At 34.6% G+C, this 27601-nt stretch overlaps 1 protein-coding gene across 3 annotated transcripts in view; it reads left to right on the forward strand.

Annotated features, from left to right (window-relative positions):
- Nucleotides 1-19111, forward strand: part of Ac13E (Adenylyl cyclase 13E) — a 36080-nt gene extending 16969 nt beyond the window's left edge. For all 3 annotated transcript variants that reach the window (XM_089631890.1, XM_089631892.1, XM_089631891.1), the window contains 2 exons: nt 8722-8898; nt 9315-19111. In XM_089631890.1, the coding sequence (XP_089488016.1) occupies nt 8722-8898; nt 9315-11246 (2109 nt within the window). In that variant the 3' untranslated portion in view covers nt 11247-19111. The remainder of the gene's footprint in view (nt 1-8721; nt 8899-9314) is intronic.
- Nucleotides 19112-27601: the final 8490 nt, after the last annotated feature.

Consider the following 27601-nt stretch of genomic DNA (forward strand, 5'->3'; position numbering starts at 1 on the left):
ACAATAATTTATGAAGATCCCTGGAAGTTGATCATCCCCTGGCCCCTTTTTGATATCAATGGACTTAAGGTATTTGAATGTGATGTCTTCATTGATCTCGATTGAGTTGATTATGCTATTTGAATTAGAGCAAATACTGGCATTGGTTGTATGTGCAGGTTGAGCATTCGAAAATACAGATCCAAAATACTCAGAAAATAAGTTGGCTACTCCTCTACTGTCATTAGCAGTTTTTTCACCGTAATTCATATGATCAGGGATGGCAGGAGATTTTCTTTGAGAATTGACGTAGGACCATATTTTTTTAACCTCTCAGACAAAGACTTTTATTTACTGTGTGTTCCTTTGAGAACTGTCAAAACGTGAAAATGTTTGTGTTATTTACGAGTTTTGCTAAAAGCTTCATAACTCACGTTTTGGGAAACGTAGCGTCATTCTAAAAAATGTTTTGGAAAGATTATGAAATCCACTATCGTATTGTGTTGTTATATGTAAATATTTGCGTTTCTAAATATACATTTTATGAAAACGTCAAAAATATGTAAAAATCGCTGACCATTATTTCAAAGCCGTGAAAAATGTACTTTTTTCTGAGTATCATAAAGAAATAACACTTTATATATTGAAGAAATATAATTAAAAACTATTAGTCACCTCAAAATATTAACCGTCCAAACTAAAATATTTTTAATAAATTATTTAGAAACGCAATAAATTATGAACGAACAAGATGACAGATCCAATCGGCTTAGATAATGCACCTCTACGTTCCATAGATATTCTTGAATACAGACGCGTAGCGTTATTCATTATCGATACTCTGTTTTTTAAATCATGGCAATCCGTATACTAGTGATGGAAATAAATCGATTTTTGTAAAATCTCGCGCGTTTACGTGAAAAGAGGTTCTAATGTCTTGACCGCTATTATCATATTTACGTCTTTTGACGTTCTAATGTTCTGAGTGGTTAACATTATGCTGTATACCGGATTCTATTGTAGAAATGTAGGTTTTGTAAGCTGCTGAAGCGACTGTTTTTTGCCTTTTGCGAAGCAATGAAAATGAGAGATAATCAAGGGGGTTTCGATAACGCTTCCATTTTCTAAAGAATTTTAATTTTTCGTTTGTTATTTTTATTAAGGCTGCCGTGTACCATAGTGGATATTTTCCAGATTTCACAACTTTCTTAGGAATAAACGTTTCGATAATCTGTTCAATTATAACATAAAACGAATTTAACGCTGTATTTACATCCGGTGCATTAATAACGGTTGACCAGTCGGTTTCTTTCAGTCTCTCATTGATCTCTGCATAATCTGCTTTATGGAATAATTTTATTGTTCGAGGAGTTGAGAGTTGATCAATCTAAACATTTGGGATGAAAATGATTTGAGCACACATGATTTCCTGATAATGGTACGGTCAACGTGTTCCGATATTGTGATAATTAATGTATTCGAAATTTACTAAAAATTTAACAGAAAACCTGTTAATTCATTAGTTAAGGGCCTGCAACCCTTTTTTAAATAAATTAGAAAAACTCTGTTCTGACATCGTGATAATTAATGTATTCGAAATTTACTAAAAGTTCAACCAGAAACCTGTTCATTCATTCGTTAAAGGCCTGCAATCCGCTTTTTGAAAATTAATTAGCAAATACTCTTTTTTCCGTATTTGTAAATATACAATATATAATAAATACTACCCAGTTATTTTCACATAATTGAATCCGGATTGCTTATATCCATTTCTCAATTTCTTCTCGGTTTTAGGGGAAACCTAAGCGAAAGTAAGAAATTTTAAGAATAATTATTGGAATGTATATAGAAAATATTTATTCCTATACCTAACATTTTAAGCCTACATGGACATTCCTTTTCATGTAACATATCTTCCACCACCTTCATCACCTCTACAGCAATAGTCATAATTATACACGGTGTCCGGAAACTCGTAGTACAAGCGGGAAACTGGAGAATCTACACCGCATGGGGAACCCAAAAAAACATAAAGTTTTTTGATTTGAGCATTTTCAAAAAAAAAAAAAAACCAAAAAAATATATTTTTCGGCTATTTTAGGGTTAAAGTTTTTTCTGGTGTTTAGGGTTGAATAACAGATGTTTTAACCCTGCAGAGCAGAAATATTTTATGATTACACCGGGTTAAATGAAGGGTGATTTCGAAATAATGCTTCAAATCCGAGTTTCTTCATTTGTTTTACTTTCAAATAGTTTTAATTAGTTGGGTACTTTGATCTTCAGTAATAATTTATAAGAATTTGATTAAAAAAAAAAAAAATAAATAAAAAAAAAATCAACTTCAAACTCGATTTACTCGATAACGAAAGCTCAAATAAAAAAAATATATACTACAAAATCGACTCCAAATGTGATGTAGATTCACCAGTTTCCCGCTTGTACTACAAGTTTCCGGACACCCTGTATAAATAAATATGACAAAAAACAACACATTTTTGTTATAATACAACATCGCTTGTCGCTAATAGTTGTTGCGCTGATTAAGGTAACATTTAAAAAATTGCTCAATATATAATAAAAAAGGTAAGTGTAATATATATATATATATACTTTGTAATATATATTTTTTCAATGAAAATAACAATGTAAGTAACATAGTACACACAAAATAAATTTCTCAACGACGCGATTTTTTCATATAATTGTGGACTTACTACAATCCTGAATTAGAGACGAGCCCAAAAAAATAACCCATACTTCTAAAGTTTTTTTTATCAAGTAAAAATGCGTGATTTTAACCAACACATCAATAATTATCATGTGCCAGGCTCGTGCCATGTCGTATTGTTTAAATGTATTTGTTAAAAGTGTATAACACACTGCATGACGTCATGATTTTGACTAGTTTGAAAGATGACGTCAGAAAATTTACTTGTCGGTTGTGAAGTTCTATTAATTTCTGATATTTGTTAATGCACTGCCTTCAAGCTATCTGTTAGGTACCTACTTATATTTTTTTGTATTCAGATAGCTGATTACATTTTCTAAAATAAAGTCCTCAATAGGTACAATCTAAAATATTTGGAACTGGGTTATTTTTGTGATTGAAAAAATGAACTTGCCCAGCATAGCTGACAAGCAAAATAACTTAACTCTAGATCAACAAAAGGTAAAACGCAATGCACAGTGCCCATTTCGCATTGTGACACAATGCGTGCGCCTTTTCATAAATGTGCACGTGAACCAAACCAAAATTGTGTTGGGGTCATTTTTCAATGGATTTGCCGTGTCTAGTCTAATTTAGTCTATGATCTATACAGGGTGTATCGGCACTAACCCGACAAACTTTAACCAGCTATTCCTTAGCACATTTGGAGTAAAAAATGTTATGTGCACTTTGCTGTCCGGTAACGTTTTTTTTTAATAAAAAATTAATTAAACATATTTTCACCACATGTCACCACTGTTTTATCCTTTGTCAAAATTTGAAAGCAACATCGCAACTCTCGCGTGTTGCTGCGAACGAAGCCCGTATTACATAATCCAGTACCAGAAAAGAAATATTTTATTTAACAATAATGATTATTCACATTTTTCGTATGCGAATCACTGATTGTCTTCTTGTATTGTACACATCAGTTTTATTTTTGTATCTAAATTGTTTCACCTCTGGAATGCTTTGGTTTCACCTCTTACGCGTTTCACGTATTAAATAGTCTAATTTTGAAACTAAGAAACTAATTAGTAGATTTCCTGAATTTATAATCGAAGTCCAATAATTCTGAGCACTTTTAAAAACAATTTTCCTCACTTAGGTACTTATCAATAATAATAATTGGATTATTTGAACAGCGCCGTTGTTTTTTAAATCACCGTAAGTGCTCTGTCAAAATGTTACTTGCTAGGCTATCCTACAACGTATATTTTTTAATAAATTTAGTTATTTACAACTTCGCGGAATGTGATTTATGAATATTATTGCTTATGTTAAAAGCCTTCCAGAATTACCGGAATATAACGAGCAGCTTGACACACTTAAGTTTATTTCCACTAATTTGAAGGTACAAAGAATGTATAGTTTTAAAAACAATCCCGATGAATCAAAAAACGGTTCATATAAAACTGCTGCGCAACACACTGAGACAAAGGAAAGCACTCACACAAACGTCATGACTGCATTGGATTGACCACCTGCAAATGAATGCTGCCAGATTGCTAATTTATTTAAACAATAATTATTAAATTTTATTTAAAATATCGCAATTTTTTTAAAAAATCGACAATAAATTACAACTATAATTTAAAAAAAATATTCTTAACCCCACGCTTTTTCGTAATTGATTAATTAATTCAGAATTTAAACGTTGCTTGAAATGACTAGCCGTATTTGGTGACCAGATCTGAATATCCAGGTTCAGAATTTAAACGTTGCTTGAAATGACTAGCCGTATTTGGTGACCAGATCTGAATATCCAGGTTTAGAATTTAAACGTTACTTGAAATGACTAGCCGTATTTGGTGACCAGATCTGAATATCCAGGTTCAGAATTTAAACGTTGCTTGAAATGACTAGCCGTATTTGGTGACCAGATCTGAATATCCAGGTTTAGAATTTAAACGTTGCTTGAAATGACTAGCCGTATTTGGTGACCAGATCTGAATATCCAGGTACTTCCTCACCTTCCACTCCTTCCCTTAGCCATAAAACTTACCCCAATTCAACATAAAAATTGTTTAAATTATCGGATGTAATGAAATGCATAATAATTAGACCCCAAAATACTTAATTATTCAGGGAAATAAACCCCTGAGTCATCAGTTGGAAATACCAACGACATTAAGTGAAATTAACAATGCAATAATCCTATTATTGCATTGTTTAAAATTTCACTTAATTATTAGCATTAGCAAATAATATTGGGATTAGCAAATAATAATTTACGACAATTTACTCGGAAATCAATAAAGCCAGAATAATAAAAAAAGAAAGTTATCACTTACGTCGTCTGTAAGTGGCTTTACCAAAGTTTGATAATGCCGTCAGAAGGTGAAACAGCTGTCACGCGTAATAATAATTACAACTAGCAGAACTTGTTTATAAACACACTGTTTTTATAAATTTTTTAATAAGACTGTTAAAATAAAAAAAATCTCTAAATTGAAATGGAGTTCTACAAACTAAACTTAAAATCAAATAAATTTATTGCGAAGGTTCAAAGTACTGTACTGTAATATTATATTAAATAATTTTTACGTGTTTAATTATTGTTTAAAGTCAGATTAAAGCGATTAAAAAACCCACCTGGCAATTCTTATTCGAGTTTCGTTGTTTTTACGTATTGGCGCGCTTACAAGCATCAGTCGTCTCATTTTTAACCATTAATATTTAGTGTGTAGGAAAGAGAGAAGACGCTTTTCGACACACTTGTCGAAAAACTTGTTGAATGCCGACGGGCATACTCTTCTACAGATTTTATTAAATATTGATATGTAGGTAATATTGATGTGTAAATGAATGACATTGTGAGAATTTTACCAATAAATAATAAATGAAAATGCGGACATGTAGTTTATGTTAATTTTTTTATTGGAGCATTTGTTCGAAGTGACTACCATTATTTTCGATGCAAGCGTGTAGTCTTGTTATATTTTGATTATTTAAGTTTGCAGGATTTGCTTTAATTTCTGCAGCGGCTTCCATCACTCGTTCGAGCAGTTGCTCTCTTGAGGCTATTGGCTTAGCATACACTTTTTCCTTGAGAGCCCCCCACAGGTAGTAATCCAGGGGGGTCAGGTCGGGTGATCTTGGTGGCCAAGCAATGGCCGGACTTCCACGGCCTATCCAACGACCAGGAAACTCGACATCCAAGTAGTTCCGCACGGCAATCGAATAGTGTGGTGGGGCTCCATCGTGCTGGAACCACATTCTCCGTAGTAATTCGAGGTTCACATCTTCCAGAATCTCGCCCAGTTGCACTTGTAAGAACTCCAAATACATCGGTCCATTTAGTCTGGGAGGCAACTCGATTGGACCGAGTATTTGATTTCCCAGGATTCCTGCCCACATGTTGATGGAAAATCTGTCCTGGCTCGACGACTCCCGAACAAGCTTGGGGTTTTGTTCAGCCCAATGGTGCAAGTTGTGCACATTTAGCACTCCTGTTTTAGTGAACTGTGCTTCGTCGGTAAACAATATGTTTTTCATGAAGTCTGCATCTCTTATGACATTATGCAGCATTCTTCTGCAGTACACGACTCTGGAAAAGTGGTCATTCTCCATGAGGCCTTGGCAGCGCCTATAGTGAAAAGGTTTGAGCCCGTGCTTCTTCAGAACTCTCCATACCGCCATGTGTTCCCTGTGTCCTATCATCAGAGCGACCCGACGCACGGACAGCGTGGGGTCTTCGGTAATTAAGTTCAGGATTCTCTCCTCAACTGCCACAGGAACGATGTTGTGTCCTCCGCCGGCGCCTTCAATCCGTCCGATGCCACAGTCACGCAATTGTTGATACATCTGAAACAAAACAACAAATAACAACTGCTTTTATTATTCAGCTCAGTAATAATGTCAAATAAACAATCGCGGGCTTTTTCACTCATTTTATTTTTAAAGAACACTTATTTTAGGCACATATCAGAAAACTTACGTTTTCTCTTCATTTATTTCATTTTTTTATAGTAAAATGTATAACAAAGTGTTTTAAATTATAATTTTCTTAACTAGGTACGGTTGATATCTTGGATTCACAGGGGTGAAATTGAATTCAAGTAATTTAAATAATCCCATGGTGAGAAAGGGAGTGAATTCAATTGCAGTGAATGATGCATTTATTAGAGATTAAAATTAATTAACTTTTTAAAACGCCGTTTAGTGACCACTGAACACAAATCACCTAAAGTACAATTTACATTTTTAAAGTTGGTGGCCCCTTGTTATGTTTTTAATGTTCCCAGTTTAAATTTCAAAAGCGCTTTTTGGCATTATCAATGAATGTAAATAGTTTCAATAAACAATTGATAGGGTACAAACCTGGACAAAGGTAGCATGGTGTGGGACGCGTCTTCCAGGAAACCTCATGCGATACTCCCTTACGGCTGCTCGTGAATTTCCATTGCAAAATCCATAAACAAAAACAATATCTGCTTGCTCGGCAGGTGGATAATTGAGGGGCATATTTCAACAGTAAAAACTTAGATAACAAAACAAAAACGAAACTAGAAACTTGATGACATGCGAACTCCCAAAACAGCACTGACCACTGATACGAGACGGGGTGGCGGGAACCACACGGGACTTGAGACAGAATATGTGTGAAAGAGATGACAGTAGCGCGGCGTTGCCAATTATTTTACCCCTATACTGTGGGCAGTAGCGGAGTGTGGAAATTTTATTTATTTTTTGTTTTTAAAAGAAAAAAAATGTTACCGGACAGCAAAGTGTACATAACATTTTTTACTCCAAATGTGCTAAGGAATAGCTGGTTAAAGTTTGTCGGGTTAGTGCCGATACACCCTGTATAAATAAAAATGTAAATGTTCGCTTGTTCAAAATCTTAAATTTCAGAAAGGTCTTCACGGATTGCTTTGAAATTTTGACACAACGTTTGCATTATAATACGCTTGTGTTTTTATATTCCTATATTATATAGTCACCTGTGTAAGGTAAAAACATGCTTTTTGTCACCTGTGACAGGTAAAAAGTAAGTGCCATCTGTGCCATAAGTGGACGTAAAAGTAACAAATGCTATTGTTTCTCTATCTGCAGCCACGTGGCGGGGTGCAGCAGAGTTTTAAATAAATACGTGATACCACTGAAGAACCATTATTTATATTAGTAACTGCTTAACAATTGAAACAAACAAACAATGAATGTTTATTGTGTCATAAATGCAAGGAATATCATAAATAATGTCTAAAATCGTTTTATCTGCTGACCAATTTGATTTTTGGTTTATGGATGGTTTTGTTTATTCTTTTACGAAATAATAAAATACCTTGCTCTATTTACATAATTTTTAGTGTGACCACAAATTCAGTGCTATTTTCAGCTTTCCCTGCAGATTACGTAACTAATTACTTATGGTTTATATTTTCCCTATTTTTAAGCAAAAAGAATCTCTGATCATGTAATAGCAATTGTGGCTTTAGCTAAATTTAATAACCAAGTACATAATCCCCACTTTTCCTTCCTCATTTCCTCCTGCCATCCCTGCTGACAACTTTTCCTTCCTCATTTCCTCCTGCCATCCCTGCTGACAACTTTTCCTTCCTCATTTCCTCCTGCCATCCCTGCTGACAATTTTTCCTTCCTCATTTCCTCCTGCCATCCCTGCTGACAACTTTTCCTCCCTCATTTCCTCCTGCCATCCCTGCTGACAACTTTTCCTTCCTCATTTCCTCCTGCCATCCCTGCTGACAACTTTTCCTCCCTCATTTCCTCCTGCCATCCCTGCTGACAACTTTTCCTTCCTCATTTCCTCCTGCCATCCCTGCTGACAACATTGGGTGGTTCAGTTCCACAGAATATATGCAGTAGTATAATTACCATTTTATATACATGCATGAATTTGGATGGTTTATCACAATCTGTTAGGTACAATACCAACGAGCTTACTCTACGGTCACCTACGCTACGGATCATACTGGCTATGTTCTGCCTGGGATTGCGTACACAGTAACAGAAAACATTCTATAAAAAGAAAAGAAAGCTGTCCACGCTACTACACCTCCCATGATTTGTAGATCCCCCGGGCCCGAGCCAGGAGCTCGACCATGAGCCAGCTTCAAGATCTCCCTGTGGTCCCCCTGCACCTCCGTCACCTGCACACGGAAGATCAGGTCAGCCTCTGTCCCTCGGTGAACAGTCGGAAAGACTCGGGAATTCGCAGCACGAGTCGCCGCTCCAGCATACAGCATCAGGTAGGAAATCACGCTTCCATCTTGTACGACCACTCCACACTCATTGTGCGTGCATCTGTCATATTTTATCATTTGCTTCTGTATGTATATAAAGAAGCAATGGGTTGTTGTATATTTGTAATTAGGTAAGGAAAGCTACTTATTAATGTAAGAAAGACTCAACATCTTATCTAAAATGATTGACAAATACCTTTTTATACTGCTAGTGAGATAAATTAAATAAATATTTTAATGCCACACTTTTATTAAATTGATTAAAAATAATCTTCAAGATTATTCAACAATCGTTTTTAGTGTACAATTTTTAGTCCGTCGATGAGTTGCCAGACAGAGTTTAGAATCTAAACATCTCTAGCATCTTGTCTTATACATTTAGATTGACAGTAATCATCACAAATGTATTAATTCTGTTACAGATTTATATGGTGAGTCAATCGGCAATAGGAGCATCGCAGGAATTGCATCGCCGAGTGTCGGGATATTACACATCAAGCCAATCTAGTCTGGCCCGAACTTCCCTGGCAATCAACCCCATACACCCAAACCCCTGTCACCAGAAACTGAGGAAACAATCGGACCTCCAGCTCATCAGGTGTGTCCAAGACAATGCCAAATCTAGGTTCAGCTACTTCGTGAAGCCTCCACTCTCCTTTTTCACCCTGTTCTTCAAGTCTCGGGAAATGGAGAAGGAATACAGAAACAATGCCCACAGAATAGATGAAAAAGAAATGGAATGCCCGACTTTAGCCACATCTCGCTTCAACACGTACCTGGATGTCCTCGTGTCGGCACTTATTTTCCTGTTAATATCAGCTTCCTTGTTTGTTTTGTACGAGCCGAGGCCTCTCTGGATAGCGGTGTTTGCTGTCTTTGTTACCTTTCAGTTGGTAGCCATTGCTTTGTGCGTACACCGACACTGGGATCTATCTAAATCACTGTTGCAAAACCACGAGCATAACAGTCGGCCGAGTAAACTGGATGACATCTTGTATCGGTTGTCCCATTGGTATCCCTGGCACTTCTTCGGTGGAATGTTCCTCAGTCTCCCGGTGCTCTCTGTTCTTGCCAACTTCTCTTGCAGCACCTCCCCATTACAGTTTGCAGGCGGAGACCAGTCATATTATATTTTTTTATTCTGCGTGAGCCTTTTGCACTTTTGTAATTTCACGCAAATTAATTGGTTGGTGAAAAATGCTTTAGTTCTTTTGTCGGCCATTATTTTTATACTCATTTCACTTTTCATATGTAACAAAGCCAATTCCCCGTTCAGTCAATTGGCTCACGCAAAACAAATAAGTTTTCAACATAACTTATTACAAGCAATATCAACTTTACAAGACACCTTGAACACATCTCTTCCAGAGGATTATAACGCTGCAAATTCGTCTTTCATGATCAAAGGAGAAAATGTAACGGGCGATGCAATATTACCCGCTTTGACGGCATTATTCGGTAATGCCTTGGATGAAGTCAAAAATCTTACTAACGTTGCTCAGAATCATTTTGAGGAAATACACCATCAAGTTTACATGGGAGAAATCTGCCTGGATATTGTTCTCATTCTCATCTTGGTTTGGTTTTTAAATAGAGAATTTGAAATAAGCTACAGAATGAGTTTCTATGGAAACATAGTGGCAAACAGAGACAATATCCGCATTCAGAGTATGAGGAACCAGGCCGACTGGCTACTGCATAATATTATTCCCCGACACGTAGCGGACCAACTGAAAAACACTGCCAAATATTCCGAGAACCATAAAAATGTGGGCATAATATTTGCCAGTATTGTTAACTTTAACGAAATGTACGATGAGTCATACTTAGGCGGTAAGGAATACTTGCGCGTGTTGAACGAGTTGATTGGAGACTTTGACGAACTGTTGGAGCACCCGGAATTCCGCTCCGTGGATAAGATCAAGACGATCGGCAGCACGTTCATGGCGGCCAGCGGGCTCAACCCGCAGATGCGCCTGGAGAACCCCGACCCCCATGCACACCTGTACGCGCTCATGGACTTTGCTCTGGCCATGCAGCGCGTGGTGTACGAGTTCAACCGCGACCTGCTGGAGTTCAACCTCATCTTGCGCGTGGGCTATAATTTCGGGGACGTGACGGCCGGCGTCATCGGCACTACCAAGCTGTACTACGACATCTGGGGGGACGCCGTCAACATCGCCAGCCGCATGGATTCCACGGGGGTTAATGGCCGCATCCAGGTGGGGGAGGCTTGCACCCAAGTATTAGGGAATGTTTATGATTTGGAGCCTCGAGGCAGTGTCTACGTAAAGGGTAAAGACAATATGAATGTATTTTTATTATTAAGGAAAAAGCCAGTTGATGTTCAGTGAGCTATATTATGGCTAGTGTTCTGATTATTTTATCAGTGTAAAATGCTCAGTAAATCTAATAGTCTTATTTATTTATGTTTATATTTTTCCTAACTGCTCGGCTGAATAGCTAATGCCTTTTATCATTGATATTAGATTCAACCATTATTGCGTGTATTTGTTTTGCAATGCGCTCCTGGTTAGCCAAATGGACCAATGGAAATATTAAATCAAAACTATCCCGTCTAAATAGATTCTTTTATCAAAACTTTTCCTCGAGATATACAGAAGTGTTCTGTAAATTATTACCAGCTTCCCAATGAACTACAATCTTTTTCTCAGTCAGTAGAATACCGGATTCAGTGAAATGTTTAATTGCACTTATAACATTCAGAGTGAGGTGATTCAACACTAAATTGTTAATGTTCGTATTCATGCTAATGAATCTCATAAGGACTTCAGTCAATTTAAATTTATTTTATGAATATTCTAACTTCTATACCAGTATTTTTATAAATGTCATTTCATGCATAATTTCGAAAGTTTTATTTTTTCAAAGCTAGCCAAAACGATGGAAACCTGGCGAGGTACATGTGTATTCCGCAATGGTGACCCGTGTGCTAGTCATGCACATGGTCAACTGACCCACGAGGAAGCGCCACAAGTTCTGTCAGAACCTGCCGACCAATCACAGGGCGTTTAAATCTTTTAATGTTTTCACTGGAGTTTCTTACTGCAGTAGGAATTGGGTATTCCACTATCCTTAATATTCAACCATGCGTATGTTTCACTGGAGTTTCTTACTGCAGTAGGAATTGGGTATTCCACTATCCCTAATATTCAACCATGCGTATGTTTCACTGGAGTTTCTTACTGCAGTAGGAATTGGGTATTCCACTATCCCTAATATTCAACCATGCGTATGTTTCACTGGAGTTTCTTACTGCAGTAGGAATTGGGTATTCCACTATCCCTGAATATTATTGAGTGCAATATTCAACCATGCGTATGTTTCACTGGAGTTCCTTACTGCAGCAGGAATTGTAAATCCTTGAATTGGGTATTTCACCAACTCTGAATATTATTGAGTGCAATATTCCATGCGTATGTTTTCATTTAAAAATCCATCTTTTGTAATATAATGTAAGTTGATCTTTGGATTGTGCCGCTGTTCAATTAGCCATCAGCCAGAATAATTATTACAATTGTTTACTATTAACGGTCTACGTAGATGCTATAAATGTTTAGCTTTAAAGGATATCTTTGTGTGATTTTTTATTAAAGTTCCTAATTATTTATTTTCCAACTCCATGCATGATTTCATCATTTTTATTTTTTACTAACAATATTTGAAATTCCCTCTTTGGTGTATGTATTGTGAATATGTATGCATTAGTGTGACAATACACTGGACATATTTGACCAACGTGTTGCCGAAATTTTTATATACATTTTTACTAATATCAGATGTAATGGTAATTTATGTGATGGTTTTTAATACATAATAATAAGTGACCTGTGTAATTTCTTTCAATGTTTATACACTAGCTTCTTAGGAACATTCTATACATATTGTATTGAGTTATGAAGTCATTTTAGAATTCATATATTTTAAGTGCCTTAATAACCTGTAGTGTTACGGTAATAAAAGATAAATCCTTACCCATCTATAAATGTTATATTAAAAACATGGTATTACAATATGTATTGTCATTCCTCTTCTCTAGTTAAATAATGAATTACATTATTTATTTAATCCTATGGATAACCTGGAATGGGCAGCCCGTAAACAACTATATTAAGTGACATTATTTAAGTTCCAACTGATATTTACTGGGTAATTTATTTACATACTACATATTAATTAAATTTTATACTATCATCACAGGGATTCAAATTGCTTGCCTTATTTTTAGAGCTTTATTTAATAAATATTTATTGTTTTAGAGCGCTGTACGTAAGTTGAATGTTTATCTAGACATTGTATTTTAAACATATTGTTTTGAATATGTTTTATTGTAACGAGGACCCATATTTTATAGATTTAAATATTCTAATCTCTCATTCCCGCGATGCGATGCATTGAGACCAGAACCAAATATGTAATTGTGGTTTAGTACATTTGCCATTTAGCCATTCATTCACAAATTGAATATTCTACTCTCTCATTCCCGTAATGCGACGCATTGACACCAGAAGCAAATATATAATCGTGGTTTTAGTACATTTGCCATTTAGCCATTCATTCACAAATTGAATATTCTACTCTCTCATTCCCGTAATGCGACGCATTGACACCAGAAGCAAATATGTAATCGTGGTTTTAGTACATTTGCCATTTAGCCATTCATTCACAAATTGAAAATGCATGATTTTCAACAATGATGATGAATAAATCTGGCTCAACATTTTCCATTTCTGTTTCAACCTCTCATTCTGCTTGTTGCAATCTCCTAACCTAACCTAACTGTTGACCGATGTTTTTTTCGCTATTTGCGAAGGCTTGCCTCAATAATTTTCCATTTGAACTTCTAAATTACATTCCCATTTAGTTGTTACCCATAATATATTATTTTTATTAATTTATTTGATTCCTTAAGTTATTTCGCCCTTTTATAATTGGCAATAAATCTAGTTAATGCCAACAAAAAGCAAATCATTATTTTATTTAACAATGTTTGTGAATGTTGGTTGGGAGGAAAGTACAAAATGACTGTACATAATTATTCCTTCTGAAGAATTATTTATCATAGACCTTTTTTTAAATTCGAAATTCACATAATATATATACAGTTAAACAACAGTATGTGCATTTAAATGTTCAAGTTTTGTGCAAAAATTTACTACCCATAAAATAATTACATACCTATGCTAAAAGAATTTTCATATATCGAAAAAATCTTTCCATTTACCCTCGACTTTTATAGATCAATTAAGAAGTATTTCTCTTCTGCATGCATAAAAGTAGAAATAAGTAGGTAATCCAATTGGCAACTGTAAAATGTTTTTATTGCTCCTGTTTCTCTAAGACTTGTGTAATTTGAAATAATGTGGATGGGGTCTAAAAGATGCTGGGAAGTTTGTAAAATAAAAATAAAATCAATATAGAATGCAATGAAAACAAGGTCTTACTGTTGAAAACCTCCGCCAATATAATATGTATTGTAAGAGGATAGTATTTGTTGTTCACCAAGTACCTACCGTAATGTTACTGAACCAAAGATCAGTCGTGTGTGCTTATTGTGCTCATTGTGCTCATTGTGCTTATTGTGGGAAACCCATATTCTATCCATTTTCAAAGGAACTATATAATTAACTTGTTGAAGATTTTGGATCATAAATGTTACGCGTGGAACAGATGAAACAGGAACCTGCATTTGTATATGTATTATGTATTTTACATCTATGTACATACATGAAAAACATTGCAATATTATTAAAATTGTAAATAAATTATCAAAGAGTTAGAATCATTCTATTTATTTTGACAATCATCTAAGTAAAGTAAGGTGCTCTTCCAAACGTAGAAAGTGACTTTATCAAACAAGTTGAACTAAAATATTCTTGAAATTTACCAAATTATTAAAGTAATTGTATTTAGTGGATACTTTTTGATAAGTGTCCGCCGATAACGATACGCAGTAATAAAGCTATCCTAAACACAATTATTACGGTAGGTACATAGGTTATTGGATATAACTGGCAGTGTGTTCACATTTGGATCTGCCGTGACTGTGGTGTAATTGACTAATTGACTGATTGATTGATGGAGATTGCCTTAAATTCAAGTAAATGTGAGAAAGTTTCAGATGTGACATTTCATACTTCTAATAATATTATTAAATACTTATTGTACATCATTTTAAGTAAGCATTAAACAAGATTTTAACTTCAGCCATTTCTTAATACAAACTCATTTTACAAAAAGACTTCTTAAAATAGGTTAAACTTTTATAAGAAATACATTACTATTGAAAGAGAATACACTCTATTAGCGGAGAGAGATACTACAGTGAAATTATCTTAGATAAGGGAATATTGTTTCAATTTCTTTAGATAAAATAATATTTTGTACTGTATTGTATATATATTTTGCAACATCGTATGAGTGTTGAGTATTGAGTTTACAAAAACGCTAACTTAACTCTGGCAGTGTGATATTTGTGCATATTTTCCTTTATATTGCCTGTCATTTTTGTTGCACAAAGGCTAATCTAGTGTATTCTTTATCAAAGCGGTTGCTCTATCTTTTAGTTAAAAGGCCGTAAAGCAATAAAGAGGCCTAGCGAGGGCATCGTATCTATTATTTGCTATTATATCACAGTTTTGTACTGATTTTACATTCATTTTTAATGTTTCCCACAAAATAAAATAAATGACAAGCTTGTTTAACATTAAAATAAAATTTGTAATTATTATAGAAAAAAAAAATGTAGTGGAGTAGGTATGTTATTTATATGTCTGTAGTTTTATATTATAATGATGTCACCAAAAATATAATAAATATAAAAGAATTAGGAATTTCAAAAAACTCAAAGCAAAATATCCAAATCAAAAATTCCAATATTTATCAAGGCATGTTGTATTTATTGAATTACATTGTAATAGATTCTAAAACGAATTATTTGATTGTCTAAACACTTGTGATAGTCAAAATTAATTACTGTATTAAATATTAATGTGCCAGTTGTGTGTGATGATTTTTTAATGTGCAATGTTTTTTTTTTAATAATTTCCACAGATTTGTAAATATTCTGCTATGATAATTATGTGAATTGTATGTAATGTGCGTTATGGTATTTGTTGCAAAGTTGTTGGTGCAAAATCACTAACATTAATGTTATTTTTTCTAACCAAGAATCAACCCGTCCGCAGAAGGATTGAATCCCCAAAACCTTGAAACCTCATCTGTCCTGGTACACAATCCTTGAAACCTCATCTGTCCTGGTACACAATCCTTGAAACCTCATCTGTCCTGGTACACAATCCTTGAAACCTCATCTGCCCTGGTACACAATCCTTGCTTTATTCAAAGTATGCAACTCATTGACGAAGGTGCATCGGAAGAGGAACATCGTTCAATTTATGTATTAATAATAATTGAAAGTAGAACAGTTCTACGTCAACAAAAAGTGTCACCTGTTGACATTTTAAGAAATTGAATTAATTTACTAATGGCGAAAAGTATTGTTCAGGACCCAACCAAATATCATTTTATTCACATGTAATAATATATATATCCAACGTGCCATATCTTTGGGAACATCCCAGACTTCTATTACCAAGAATTAGGGTGCCTAAATTCTTTTCAGTCACTTTCTTAGCGCCAATCAAACAGACTTCCCTATCATAGTTCTGGATGAGGGTTCAATTTGCTTGTAACAATAATATTATATCATAGATCTCAATAGAGGTCAGCGTATGATCAATTCATACTGATTTTTGGAAAAATTTAAATGGGTTTCTGTAGAAGTTTTTTTTATCTTTATTTATCTGTCGTCGCTTTCCCCACCGCACACGAACGTACACAAAGGAACGGATCTCCGGCTTTAAACAGATAAACTTGTGCGGTGTAGATGTACAAAAAAAGCTCAGACGCGAAAAGCTTAAAATAGCCAACAAAAGCTTTCGAAATGCCATTTCCCAGTGAAATACTGCACTTTAATTTTGTTTATCATTGTTGACCAGTGAAATGGACAGTCGCATGGCCTAGATACCGAATTGTCCATTGTCCAATCAGAGGGTCATTGAGTTCCTATTTACTGCGCAATGGCATTTCCTGCCCCGACTGAAACCAAATTCCAAAATACTCCCTTGAAATTACAATAGGTAAATTCCGGCAAATAAAATTACTTTTATGCGATGAAAATTAATTTCATGAATAAATTATTATTGTTTAAATTTTTCTTCCCTGCACGGAGAGTAAGGCTGATTGATTGAAAATCTTTTAAAATCGTCATTCCTGCACACCTGCGTTGGTTTTAATAATACATAAGGACGAAATGCAAAAAAGTGAGGACTTTTATGAACACGTGTTCGGACATCTTAACAAAACATTGGTATTTTATTAAAAGTTTTTTTAGGATACCTATTCATTCGTTAATGGCCTACAATCCCATTTTTAACAGGAATACGGATAATTCTTAAGAGATTTTTAATAAATTAGCAATATTTCGAGATTTATATTATTATTGTTTAGAGATTTCAAAATCATTTTTCTCATGTGACATTCATTTTGGAACTGGAGAGTTCCAGCATATATTCATACATTGACCACCGGCGAGCGAACATCAAAATAACGAGACCTTCCACAGAAAAGTAAAGTTCGCTAAAGTAACGGTTGTGGGACTTTTCTACGCAAGGTAGACTAATACTATCACATACCATCATCATTATACTACTGGAGATTCACTTTAATCAAATACACAGCTAATTATTTCTTTTGCTTACTTAAAGTTGTATATTCCTCCGTCGTATTATGTATTTCATATTGCTTCATTTCAACATTTATTTATTTATTCACGGTAAAATTATTGTACCCTTGAAATTTAACTTCTATTAAAAGCCTATTCAAAAACATATATCAATTTATTTTTGCATAAAATGATGGCTAAACGCTTAGGTGTTTATGGATTATTTCAATTAAATAATTTGTAATTGAATAATTCACATATATTTAAGAGGATACGTACTATGGCATCCCCACTCTCGACTATGTTGTGTGACTGAACGTAGTTATGACATTTATAAGCCATTTCAAGCAACCAAGGCGATACTGAGAGTCTCTACTACACCTTGGCGCAAATAATAATGAACCTGCTATGTATTATTTTAGTTAAGTTTAGTGTGTGAAATAATGAACATAAAATAATTCAAATTAAAAGAGATGATTGTATTATTTTTATGATATGAGCTTTTGTGTGACAATCCTAAATACACAATATCGTGGGCGTGCACGGGTTTGTTATTGCGGTAAGTAAATTATAACTTATTTGTAAGTGTCTAATTAAGGCCCCGTAGTAAGCGTTCAAAGATTGTTTGAAAGGGAGATATGGAAATACGAATGTTAGAGGGAGCGCTTTAATATTAAAATACGATAATAATTAAGCATAAATGGTGAAAATATTTAATTAAACTTGACTCATTTGAAATAGAGTAAAAATCTCTCTAAAAATGCTTTAGTTGCATTTAAACATACACTGCATGCCTATAACTTAAAATAACAGAACAAAACGTGTTTTTAATCATTTTCGTAGCTTTTTGATTTTTTTGTATAAAGGGAATTTATTTCACTTCATTAACGTTTCGGCACAACAAATGTTAAGATATTATCTTGTAAAATAACATTTTTTTTGGAACTTAAAGAGTTAACGAGAAACTTGTTATAAATCAGTAGAAATTGGGTATGTGGGGTCTTAAATACCATAATAAAATATTCCATTTTGGGAACAAGTGGAAGTTTTTGGCGGAAATTTGCAATAACATTCTTACTGCTGCTAGCAATTTGCGCGCTATTGTAAAATAGACGTCAGGTTAATTTATTGACCAGTCATTGAAAGCCCCGCTCTTCGCAACATGGTTTGTTCCTCCCACCTTATGTTCCTATCTACTGTTTTCTCATGTCTATGTTAATATGCCAATCAACAATTAATAATAAGTTCATTTACACAGCATTTATTTAAGTGATTTTGCATCAACAATTGCCTTAACTTAGCTATATTATAACTAATTCATTTTGATACCTTTATAAATGAATACTCAAAACGGATGAGAAAATACAGCACTAAACTTAGTACCCCGATGTCTATTGTATTATAAACCATTTATTCAGTGTGATGATTTATGTGTTTTCATTTCAAACAATAAATATTTACAAAACCCATAAATTTTTATTATATTTTTATAATGAACCTCTTGCAAGGATTTTAAATTAACCTAGAAAATGTCTATTTTTTACAACCCCCACAGGAGGCCGTGAGGAAAACAATTTCCCTCAGGGCCTATGTCATCTCCTGGGGTACTGTGTGGAGGGTCTTTTTTAAGGAAAGGAAGGAGAGGATGTTCTGGGAAGGTAAAAGATATGAGGGTTGGTTAGGAATCCAGACATTTATTTATTTATTTATTAACGGACATCGTCCAAATTACAAAATAATAACACAAATACAGTAAAATTAAAAATACAGGAGTAGACAAAGGTACATGGAAGCAAAGACATAAGGCAGATATAATATAAGAAAATAAAGTGACAAGTCGAATCAAGTCAAGAATACGCCGTGGGTCAGGACCACAGGACACTTATAATATTCCGTCACTTGTTTAGCGACTGGCAAAAATCATTCAGACTTATCCCAAAAAGTTAAGGTTCTCACTTGAGTTGACCAGTCTACACATTCTGGACAATAATAATAATAATAATGATTTATTGTCTTCTTTTCTTAGTAACATATAGAGATAATGATATCCTCACTGGGATCTCCCGTGCTGAGGATTTCATTGACATATTATAATTTAATTATAAGAAATTAATATTACAATGGTAAATAATATTCATAATTTGTCGAATGATGGTTGAGGAAGAGCAGTTCATTATTTCTGAGTCTGCGAGAGGATATTGAAGGGAATGAGTTGCAGTTAGAGTAGGTGAATCAATAATACCATTTATAATTTTGAAGAAGCAAATGAGGTCATTTCTTTCCCGTCGGACTTCCAAAGGAGAGAGGTTTAGAGTTAGTTCAATTTCATCATATGAGTATTTGCCTTTTTCTAATCCTAGCCTCCTAGCAATCCCTCTTAAGAACCGATGTTGAACAGATTCAATGCGTCGAATGTGGACAGCATAAAAAGGAGACCAAATAACACAAGGATATTCAAGATGGGGGCGAACTAAGGAGCAGTAAAGAGTTCTAAGGGTATTTACGTTTTTGAAGTCCGAAGTGATTCTAGTGATGAAACCAAGTAGTTTGAGGGATTTATGTGATCCCGAAAAGAAAGCTTGCTATCAAGAGAGACACCAAGGTCTTTAATAGATGTAACATTTGCTAAGCAAATATTATTAAGTTTGTATTCGAAGACAATCGGTTTTTTGATCTATAGAAGGACATAATTTTGCATTTATCGACATTTAGTTTCAAACAATTAATTTTACACCAATCATAGAAAGAGTCGATATCCGATTGGAAAGAAGTCGTCCGCAAAAAGCCAAAAGCGTGTATGAGAGAAAATACTAATTATGTCGTTTATAAACAAGTTAAAAAGTAGCGGCGCTACATGCGCTCCTTGAGGCACGCCGGACGTTACTTCAATGATAGTAGACACAAAGTTGTTTAATTTAACTCTTTGTTTTCTATTGCAAATAAGAATTAAAGAAGGGTAGCAAGGGGTTTCTAATACCGATAGCATATAGTTTGGCCATAAGGATTGAGTGGTTTACTTTGTCGAAAGCTTGAGAGAAGTCGGTATATAGAACATCTATTTGTGAGTTATCTTCTAGATATATGAATATATCCCTCCCACTGCGGCGGAAGGCGATGAGTCGGGAGACCAGTTGGAGAGGTCAAATGGTCTCCCCAAATCAGCCTCACCTGATTACGTGTACGTGCGAATAAAAGAATACTATTTTACAACTTTGTAAACTACCTCATAAATAAAATCGGATTGGAAAACCAAAGACCCCTTTAAAATATATTACCTAAACAAACAAAAAACCACCGATAAACTTATCGTTGAAAACTCAATTCCTGAATGTGCGAATTAATGTAATTTTTTTTTTAAACACGAAAACTATACACCATTTTCTTTATGAATTGCAAAAATGATTCGAAAAAAACGTGGGACTATATTAATAATACACTAGCAAACAAATGGAAGACTTTGAATAAATCTTGTAATAAGTTAATAATGAATAAATTTCAAATCAACATGATATGCGCAAACATTTTAACGACTACTTTTGCAACATTGGGTCCTCCTTACCTAATAAAATTAATAAAAATAAGCCCTCGCACGAACCAGCTAACGAAACAACATTGGAGCACAATAACATTGAATCACTTTATCTTCAACCCACCACGGAGCTCGAAATAAAAGAACCATAAAATGTAATACTTAGTCTGTCCGAACTAGTGGCTTTTCCAATATCAAAAGTAATTAACCATTGTATTTACAAATGGTAACAGAAATTTACAAATCTGGATCTAAAACGGATACCTCAAATTACCGGCTCGTCTCCTTTTTACCAATGTTATCAAAACATTAGAAACATGTTATTTATGAAAGGCTAAACAAGTTGGAAATTATGCCATAGCAATCCTCGTAGACCTCCAAAAAGAGTTCGATATCGTGAGTCTTAACACATTCTTTGCGGAAGACGAGTTTACTAGTTTTGTTGCGCAAAGCGGTAAGGAGCAGGAAACTTGTAAACAAGGGGTTCTAAATGGGTGCGGGGTCATGTGTTTTCTACTGTCGGCGGTACCCGATCTATCTACCTGTCAATACAATGAGTTTGAAACACAACAAAAAAATACAAATAATAAACGCTGTCGCGTATGTTCCGCTCACAAACTACGCAGTGAAACGCGGTACATGTGCAAGTTTTGCAATGTGCCCCTGCATAAAGGAAAGTGTTTCGAACGCTATCACACATTGAAGCACTAGTAGTTTATAGTTTTTTTATATTATTTGTAGTGTTGCTTGGGTTAGCAGACGACAAAGTGATATTTGTAGTGTTTGAGTTAGCAGACTACAAAGTGATATTTGTAGTGTTGCTTAGGTTAGCAGACGACAAAGTGATATTTGTAGTGTTTGAGTTAGCAGACTACAAAGTGATATTTGTAGTGTTGCTTGGGTTAGCAGACGACAAGGTGATATTTGTAGTGTTTGAGTTAGCAGACTACAAAGTGATATTTGTAGTGTTGCTTGGGTTAGCAGACGACAAGGTGATATTTGTAGTGTTTGAGTTAGCAGACTACAAAGTGATATTTGTAGTGTTGCTTGGGTTAGCAGACGACAAGGTGATATTTGTAGTGTTTGAGTTAGCAGACTACAAAGTGATATTTGTAGTGTTGCTTGGGTTAGCAGACGACAAGGTGATATTTGTAGTGTTTGAGTTAGCAGACTACAAAGTGATATTTGTAGTGTTGCTTGGGTTAGCAGACGACAAGGTGATATTTGTAGTGTTTGAGTTAGCAGACTACAAAGTGATATTTGTAGTGTTGCTTGTGTTAGCAGACTACAAAGTAATATTTGTAGTGTTGCTTGAGTAGCAGACTACAAATTAATATTTATTACCAATTCTGAGTGTTAAACTTTAATTGTGTATTTATAAGATCGGCATTGATTAATATTTCCTAAAAGTGCACAGCTGTTTGAATTGCTTTATTAAATCGCGGAAAATCATAATTAAAAACACTTAAATTAACATCGAAATGGACAAAACAAAGTAAACAGAGTTAATGAATTAGTTTTTTGTTCAGACGAAAAAAAAAATATTTGTTAATGGTTATTTTAAACTGTTTGAAGATTGAGAAGCTTTGGTTTATTTAGGAATTTCCTTATCAAGCACGATTATTTTGTTTGACTTTACCTAGATCCCATGAAGAATAATACTAACGCTAAGCAATTCCAGATATCAAAAGATAAAAGACTTAACGAATAAAGCAAAGACTTGGTTCTTTTATAATTCATAGCGATCCGAGATAAAATAAAAGAGACTGTACTGTGTTCACGGAGAAGACCTCATCATATGAAATAAATGTAAAGAATATAATATGAAACACGAAGTGCATTAAAAAACCTATTGGCCATTAGCCATTAGCCTATATAACATTATCATGTTATTCATAAAGCACTTAAATAACTCGGCTTCATTTAAACAATTACTCCTGACTTTAAACATTACAAGTACACCAAAAACACTTTACTGTTCGTTGGTTCGCCTTCATTTTGAATGTTATGCAAGTGTCATTTGGTCTCCTTTCTATGCTGAAAACTAAATTCAAAATATTACAAAAAAAACAAAAACAATTCACCACTCACTTTAAAAATTGTAAAAATGATTCGAAGTAAACGTGGAACTTAATTAATAACATACTAACTAACAAATCGAAAACATTAAGCAACTGTGAAAAATACCTGTTTAACAGTACTTCACTCATTTAAGGCAGCACATACAAAAACTGTAACAAAAAAATATTCCACTAATCGGTGTGTTTTATTATATCATTAGGGCACTTCCTGTTATCCTCTATTCAATTTGGTAGAATATGTCATCTTCTACCAACACAAGTAAAGAGGAGGTTATACTTTTACTACGTTTAATACAGTCCCATCTAAATAATCTAAGAGAAATTTAGGGAAACACGTACAAAACGTACCTAAACCACCTAATAATAATACAGAACCAAGTCATAAAAAACTTACTAACATTGACCCAGATAATACCATAACCCCTAGGTACCTACTTAAAAGTATACCATGAAACAAACTGACTGCAAATCAGAAAACTCTACGAATATAACATATGCCTGGATTTAAACACACGAATACATTTATGAAAACAAGTACATGAACAAGACTAAATAATAAAGTGTACATCAATTCAGTAAAGGCTGAAAGTGGAAAAAGAAATATAGGCCATGAGGGTGTGCACTGTGCACACATACTATCTCTTTCCTGACAGCTGAATATATTTAAGAAAAAACTGTATGCTCTTACGATTAGTGAGAAAAATTAAAATGTAATTACGTAAGTAGGTAGTAAACAATAATATTGATTTTTTTGTCTATTTTTAGGTTAAGAAGGTGAAAAATGTATCTTTCTTTTAACTTAAGTGAAAAAATAGGGTGGCCATTTTGTTATCCGAACACGTACGGTAGCGCTACACTAGACAATTTTTATTGGTAATTTAAATGTTTGTTTACATAACTTTGTTGAATATTTTTCTTAGATCAAAGTCCCGAGGATAACGCTGAAAACGTCTCAAATATTTCATTTGAAATTTTAACTCGGTACATAATATATTTTTTAAATTTCGCATTTTGTGTAAGTGGAAAATGTAGCTTGTGCAATGATACTTAGGTAGCAGTGATTTAAGATCGCGACGCCTCGGTGGGAATCTAACGCATTTATCTAACGCAGGTTAAGCTTATATATTTTAAAGGTTTCCGTTTTAAAAAATGCTAAAATATAACCGTTTATGGAAAAACTAAAGAATTTTCGTCTAAATATTATTGGGATACTGACTCTCTGAAAAATTAAAATCACAAGCATTTATTTGTTCGTGCTTCGACCTACAAAAATTTCGTTTCGGCACTTTTTCTATGTCTATGTGGATATAATAATTCATATTCCACTGTCTTCACCCAAGCAACATACCTACCCAAATTGGGAATACCGAAGAAACATAGGATATCTATCGAAAACAACGACTTCATATGATTCCTAGTGATTTCGTTTGTCGACCCAAATGAATCATTACGATGCCATATACCTTTGTGAAGTATTTTTTAAAATAAAATACTAGCTGTACCCCGCCAGGCGTTTCTGTGGCTCAGATGCAGATGTGAAGATCTATTTGCAGATCAATAACTAAATAAAATACCCGTGGTGCAGATAGAGAATCAATAGCGCGTTTTGCTATTTCCTCCAATACATGTTTTATTTTAAAAAAACATGTATTTTCCTATTACAAGTGAAATCTATATAATACAGGTTATATAAAAACGCACGCGTATTCGATGGCAACGTTGTGTCAAAATTTTAAAGGAGTCATTGAAGAACTTTCGGATATTTAAGATTTTTAACAAACAAACATTATTTATTTTATGAATATAGATTATTTGGTAATGTGGGCCTCACTGGGTTTTGCCTCATTGAGTTTTACGTGTTATGGAAGTTTTGCGAAAACACCACAAAATGGGGATTTCGTGCCTTTGCGCATTCCTTCTTCAGCGAAAATCCACAAAGGAAACTCTCTGGAACGGAATTAATGGGTTGATGGAAATTGTTTCTTTGCCAACTTTGATGCTGCTGTTGACTGCTAATAATGGAAAGACCCTGTCCTTAGGTTTGAATTTAATGAATTCGCAATTTTCATACGTGGTAACCATGCTATCCGATATGTCCAATCGGTACCTATTTCTCTGGATATATGAGGATATATAATCCTCAACAAGCCCAGTACTTATAGAAAAAAGTGAATCCATCTTGGTGAAGCTGATGCTGAGAAAATAAATCCAACAGCTTTTTCAAGCCTAGATACCTAATGCGCTATAGCCTAATACGTCCTCGTACTGACATTTCCCCAAAGGTTGCTGCACACGTTATGCAAATATATCGAGCTTTTCCCGGCAGAAGATTGCAAGCGACAATTTTAATCCGCTTAAAACAGATTTCCATAAAATGCAAACGAATTCATAATATTTCATCGTATGATGTATTTTTTTATTTTTTGGCCAAGCAAAGCATAGTAAGCGTCATATACAAGAATACATTCCTAAAATGCATCGCGAGCATATTAAAAAAAACTGAATATAAATAAAAGTAGTAAGATTAAGAAATACCTTCCAACGGAAGTCAGAAATATTGAAAATATACACGGTGTTCGGAAATTCGTAGTACAAGCGTATTTATATAATATATGTATATATTGTACTGCCACCGGGGTAGTGTGTTTTTTCTAAAGTTGTCTAAGTGATAAGAATAGATTAAATGCACAAATTAAGTTGTTAAGGACCCTTGAAGTGATTTTCTCACAAAAACAGCCCAATTCAAATAATCCAATCTATAGGTACATATATACATATATTTTTTTAAAGAGATCAAACATTCATGGGTTATGAATAACCTGACAATATTTGAAAATCTCCTATTACCATCACAGTAAGCGGAATATTGAACACACTACGCCTGGGTAGGACCCAAACGCGATTTCAACTCAGCCAGCGACCGGTCTAATCATTATAATTAGTGGTTAATCTACATTTAAAGCTCATCTGTTTGTATTTAGACGTTAGTTTACCGTGTATTTAATTTATAATTGTGGGGCTGACAGATTACGCTACACGCATCATGGCTTTACCCTTTCAAATAATCTTGCAATTATAGTTGCTAAAGATATTGGCCGGTTATTGCTGGAGATGGTCATGTCGGGTTATCCTGATTCCAGGATCGGAGTTGTAACTGTTTTCTTCATTGCACCCTGTAGATGGCTATGTTAAAGGATTGCGTTGAACAGTATGTTTAGTAGTTAAGGTATGTATCTACCCTCGTGCTTAATTTGTTCAATACTTAGACTATCATGTCCCGGAGATTTACTGGCCTTGGTGGCTATGATGGATTTCATTATATTACTTTCAGAGAGGCGCAGTCGGTACTTCTTTCCGGAGATATCTGCAAAGGTCCTTCTAAAAGTCTTGGCAATTCAGTTTTCAGTGCTGCAGCAAGGCTGATAATCGGTGTTTCCAAATATTCCCACATTCCACAACGTCTGCGGAACCTTCATTGGCTTAAGTGCCCTGAGAGAATCCAATTCAAACTCTGCTGGATGGTTTTCAAAGCCGTACATGACATGACGCCACCCCATTCGCCGGAACTGCATTGGAATGTTAATTGATGTTAATATTAGGTAAGCAACCCTTTGATCAGCATCTTCAATAGCCAATCCCAATACCAATTTAGGAGACCGGGCTTTTGCAGTAGCAGGCCTAACAGATTGGAATAAACTCCCTTCACATTTGCGAAAGATCGACAGCTCATCTGAGTTCAGAGAAAAACTAAAGATTCACATTTTCAACTTGTCGTATCCGGAATAGTGACCGCATTTTTTTTCAGTAGTATTTCATTGCTCAGTCTAGGGGATTTGTCTCCTTGACTACCCACTTTAATGTAATAACCATTTATTATGTTTGTGCCATGGTGGGATCGCCATCTTCTGTCACTCCATCATTTTTACAGATGGCAGGAAGAGGTTTAGTTGAAGCTCTGATTGTAGATGAATGGGTTGTGTCAATGAACAACGAGACGCTGGGGATAACCTGATGACATTTAGAATTTAAACATTTAAGTACAAATTTGTCAGCAAATAGTTGACGCCTTAAATAGGAGGATCAGAACATTCAACTTGAAGGGAATTGATCGGTGACGATTCAGTTATTATTCTCAAAGATTTAGATTGGATTTTGTCTAATTTATCAATTACATTTTTTAAAGTAAGTGGGCAGACATAGTCGAGTCGATGGCTTCGAATAAGTGCGATGTAAAGCAACTTATTGCAAGTAGAATGAGCTCCTCACCAAACGCCAGATAATGATCTGATGATTTTTTTTTCGCATTTAATAGCTTAATTATTTATATGGGAAGACCATTTATGTTTCCTATCA

The sequence above is a fragment of the Hesperophylax consimilis genome, chromosome 5, assembly GCF_061612785.1.
Source record: "Hesperophylax consimilis isolate HC1 chromosome 5, BYU_Hcon_1.0, whole genome shotgun sequence".
NCBI classification, from domain to species: domain Eukaryota; kingdom Metazoa; phylum Arthropoda; class Insecta; order Trichoptera; family Limnephilidae; genus Hesperophylax; species Hesperophylax consimilis.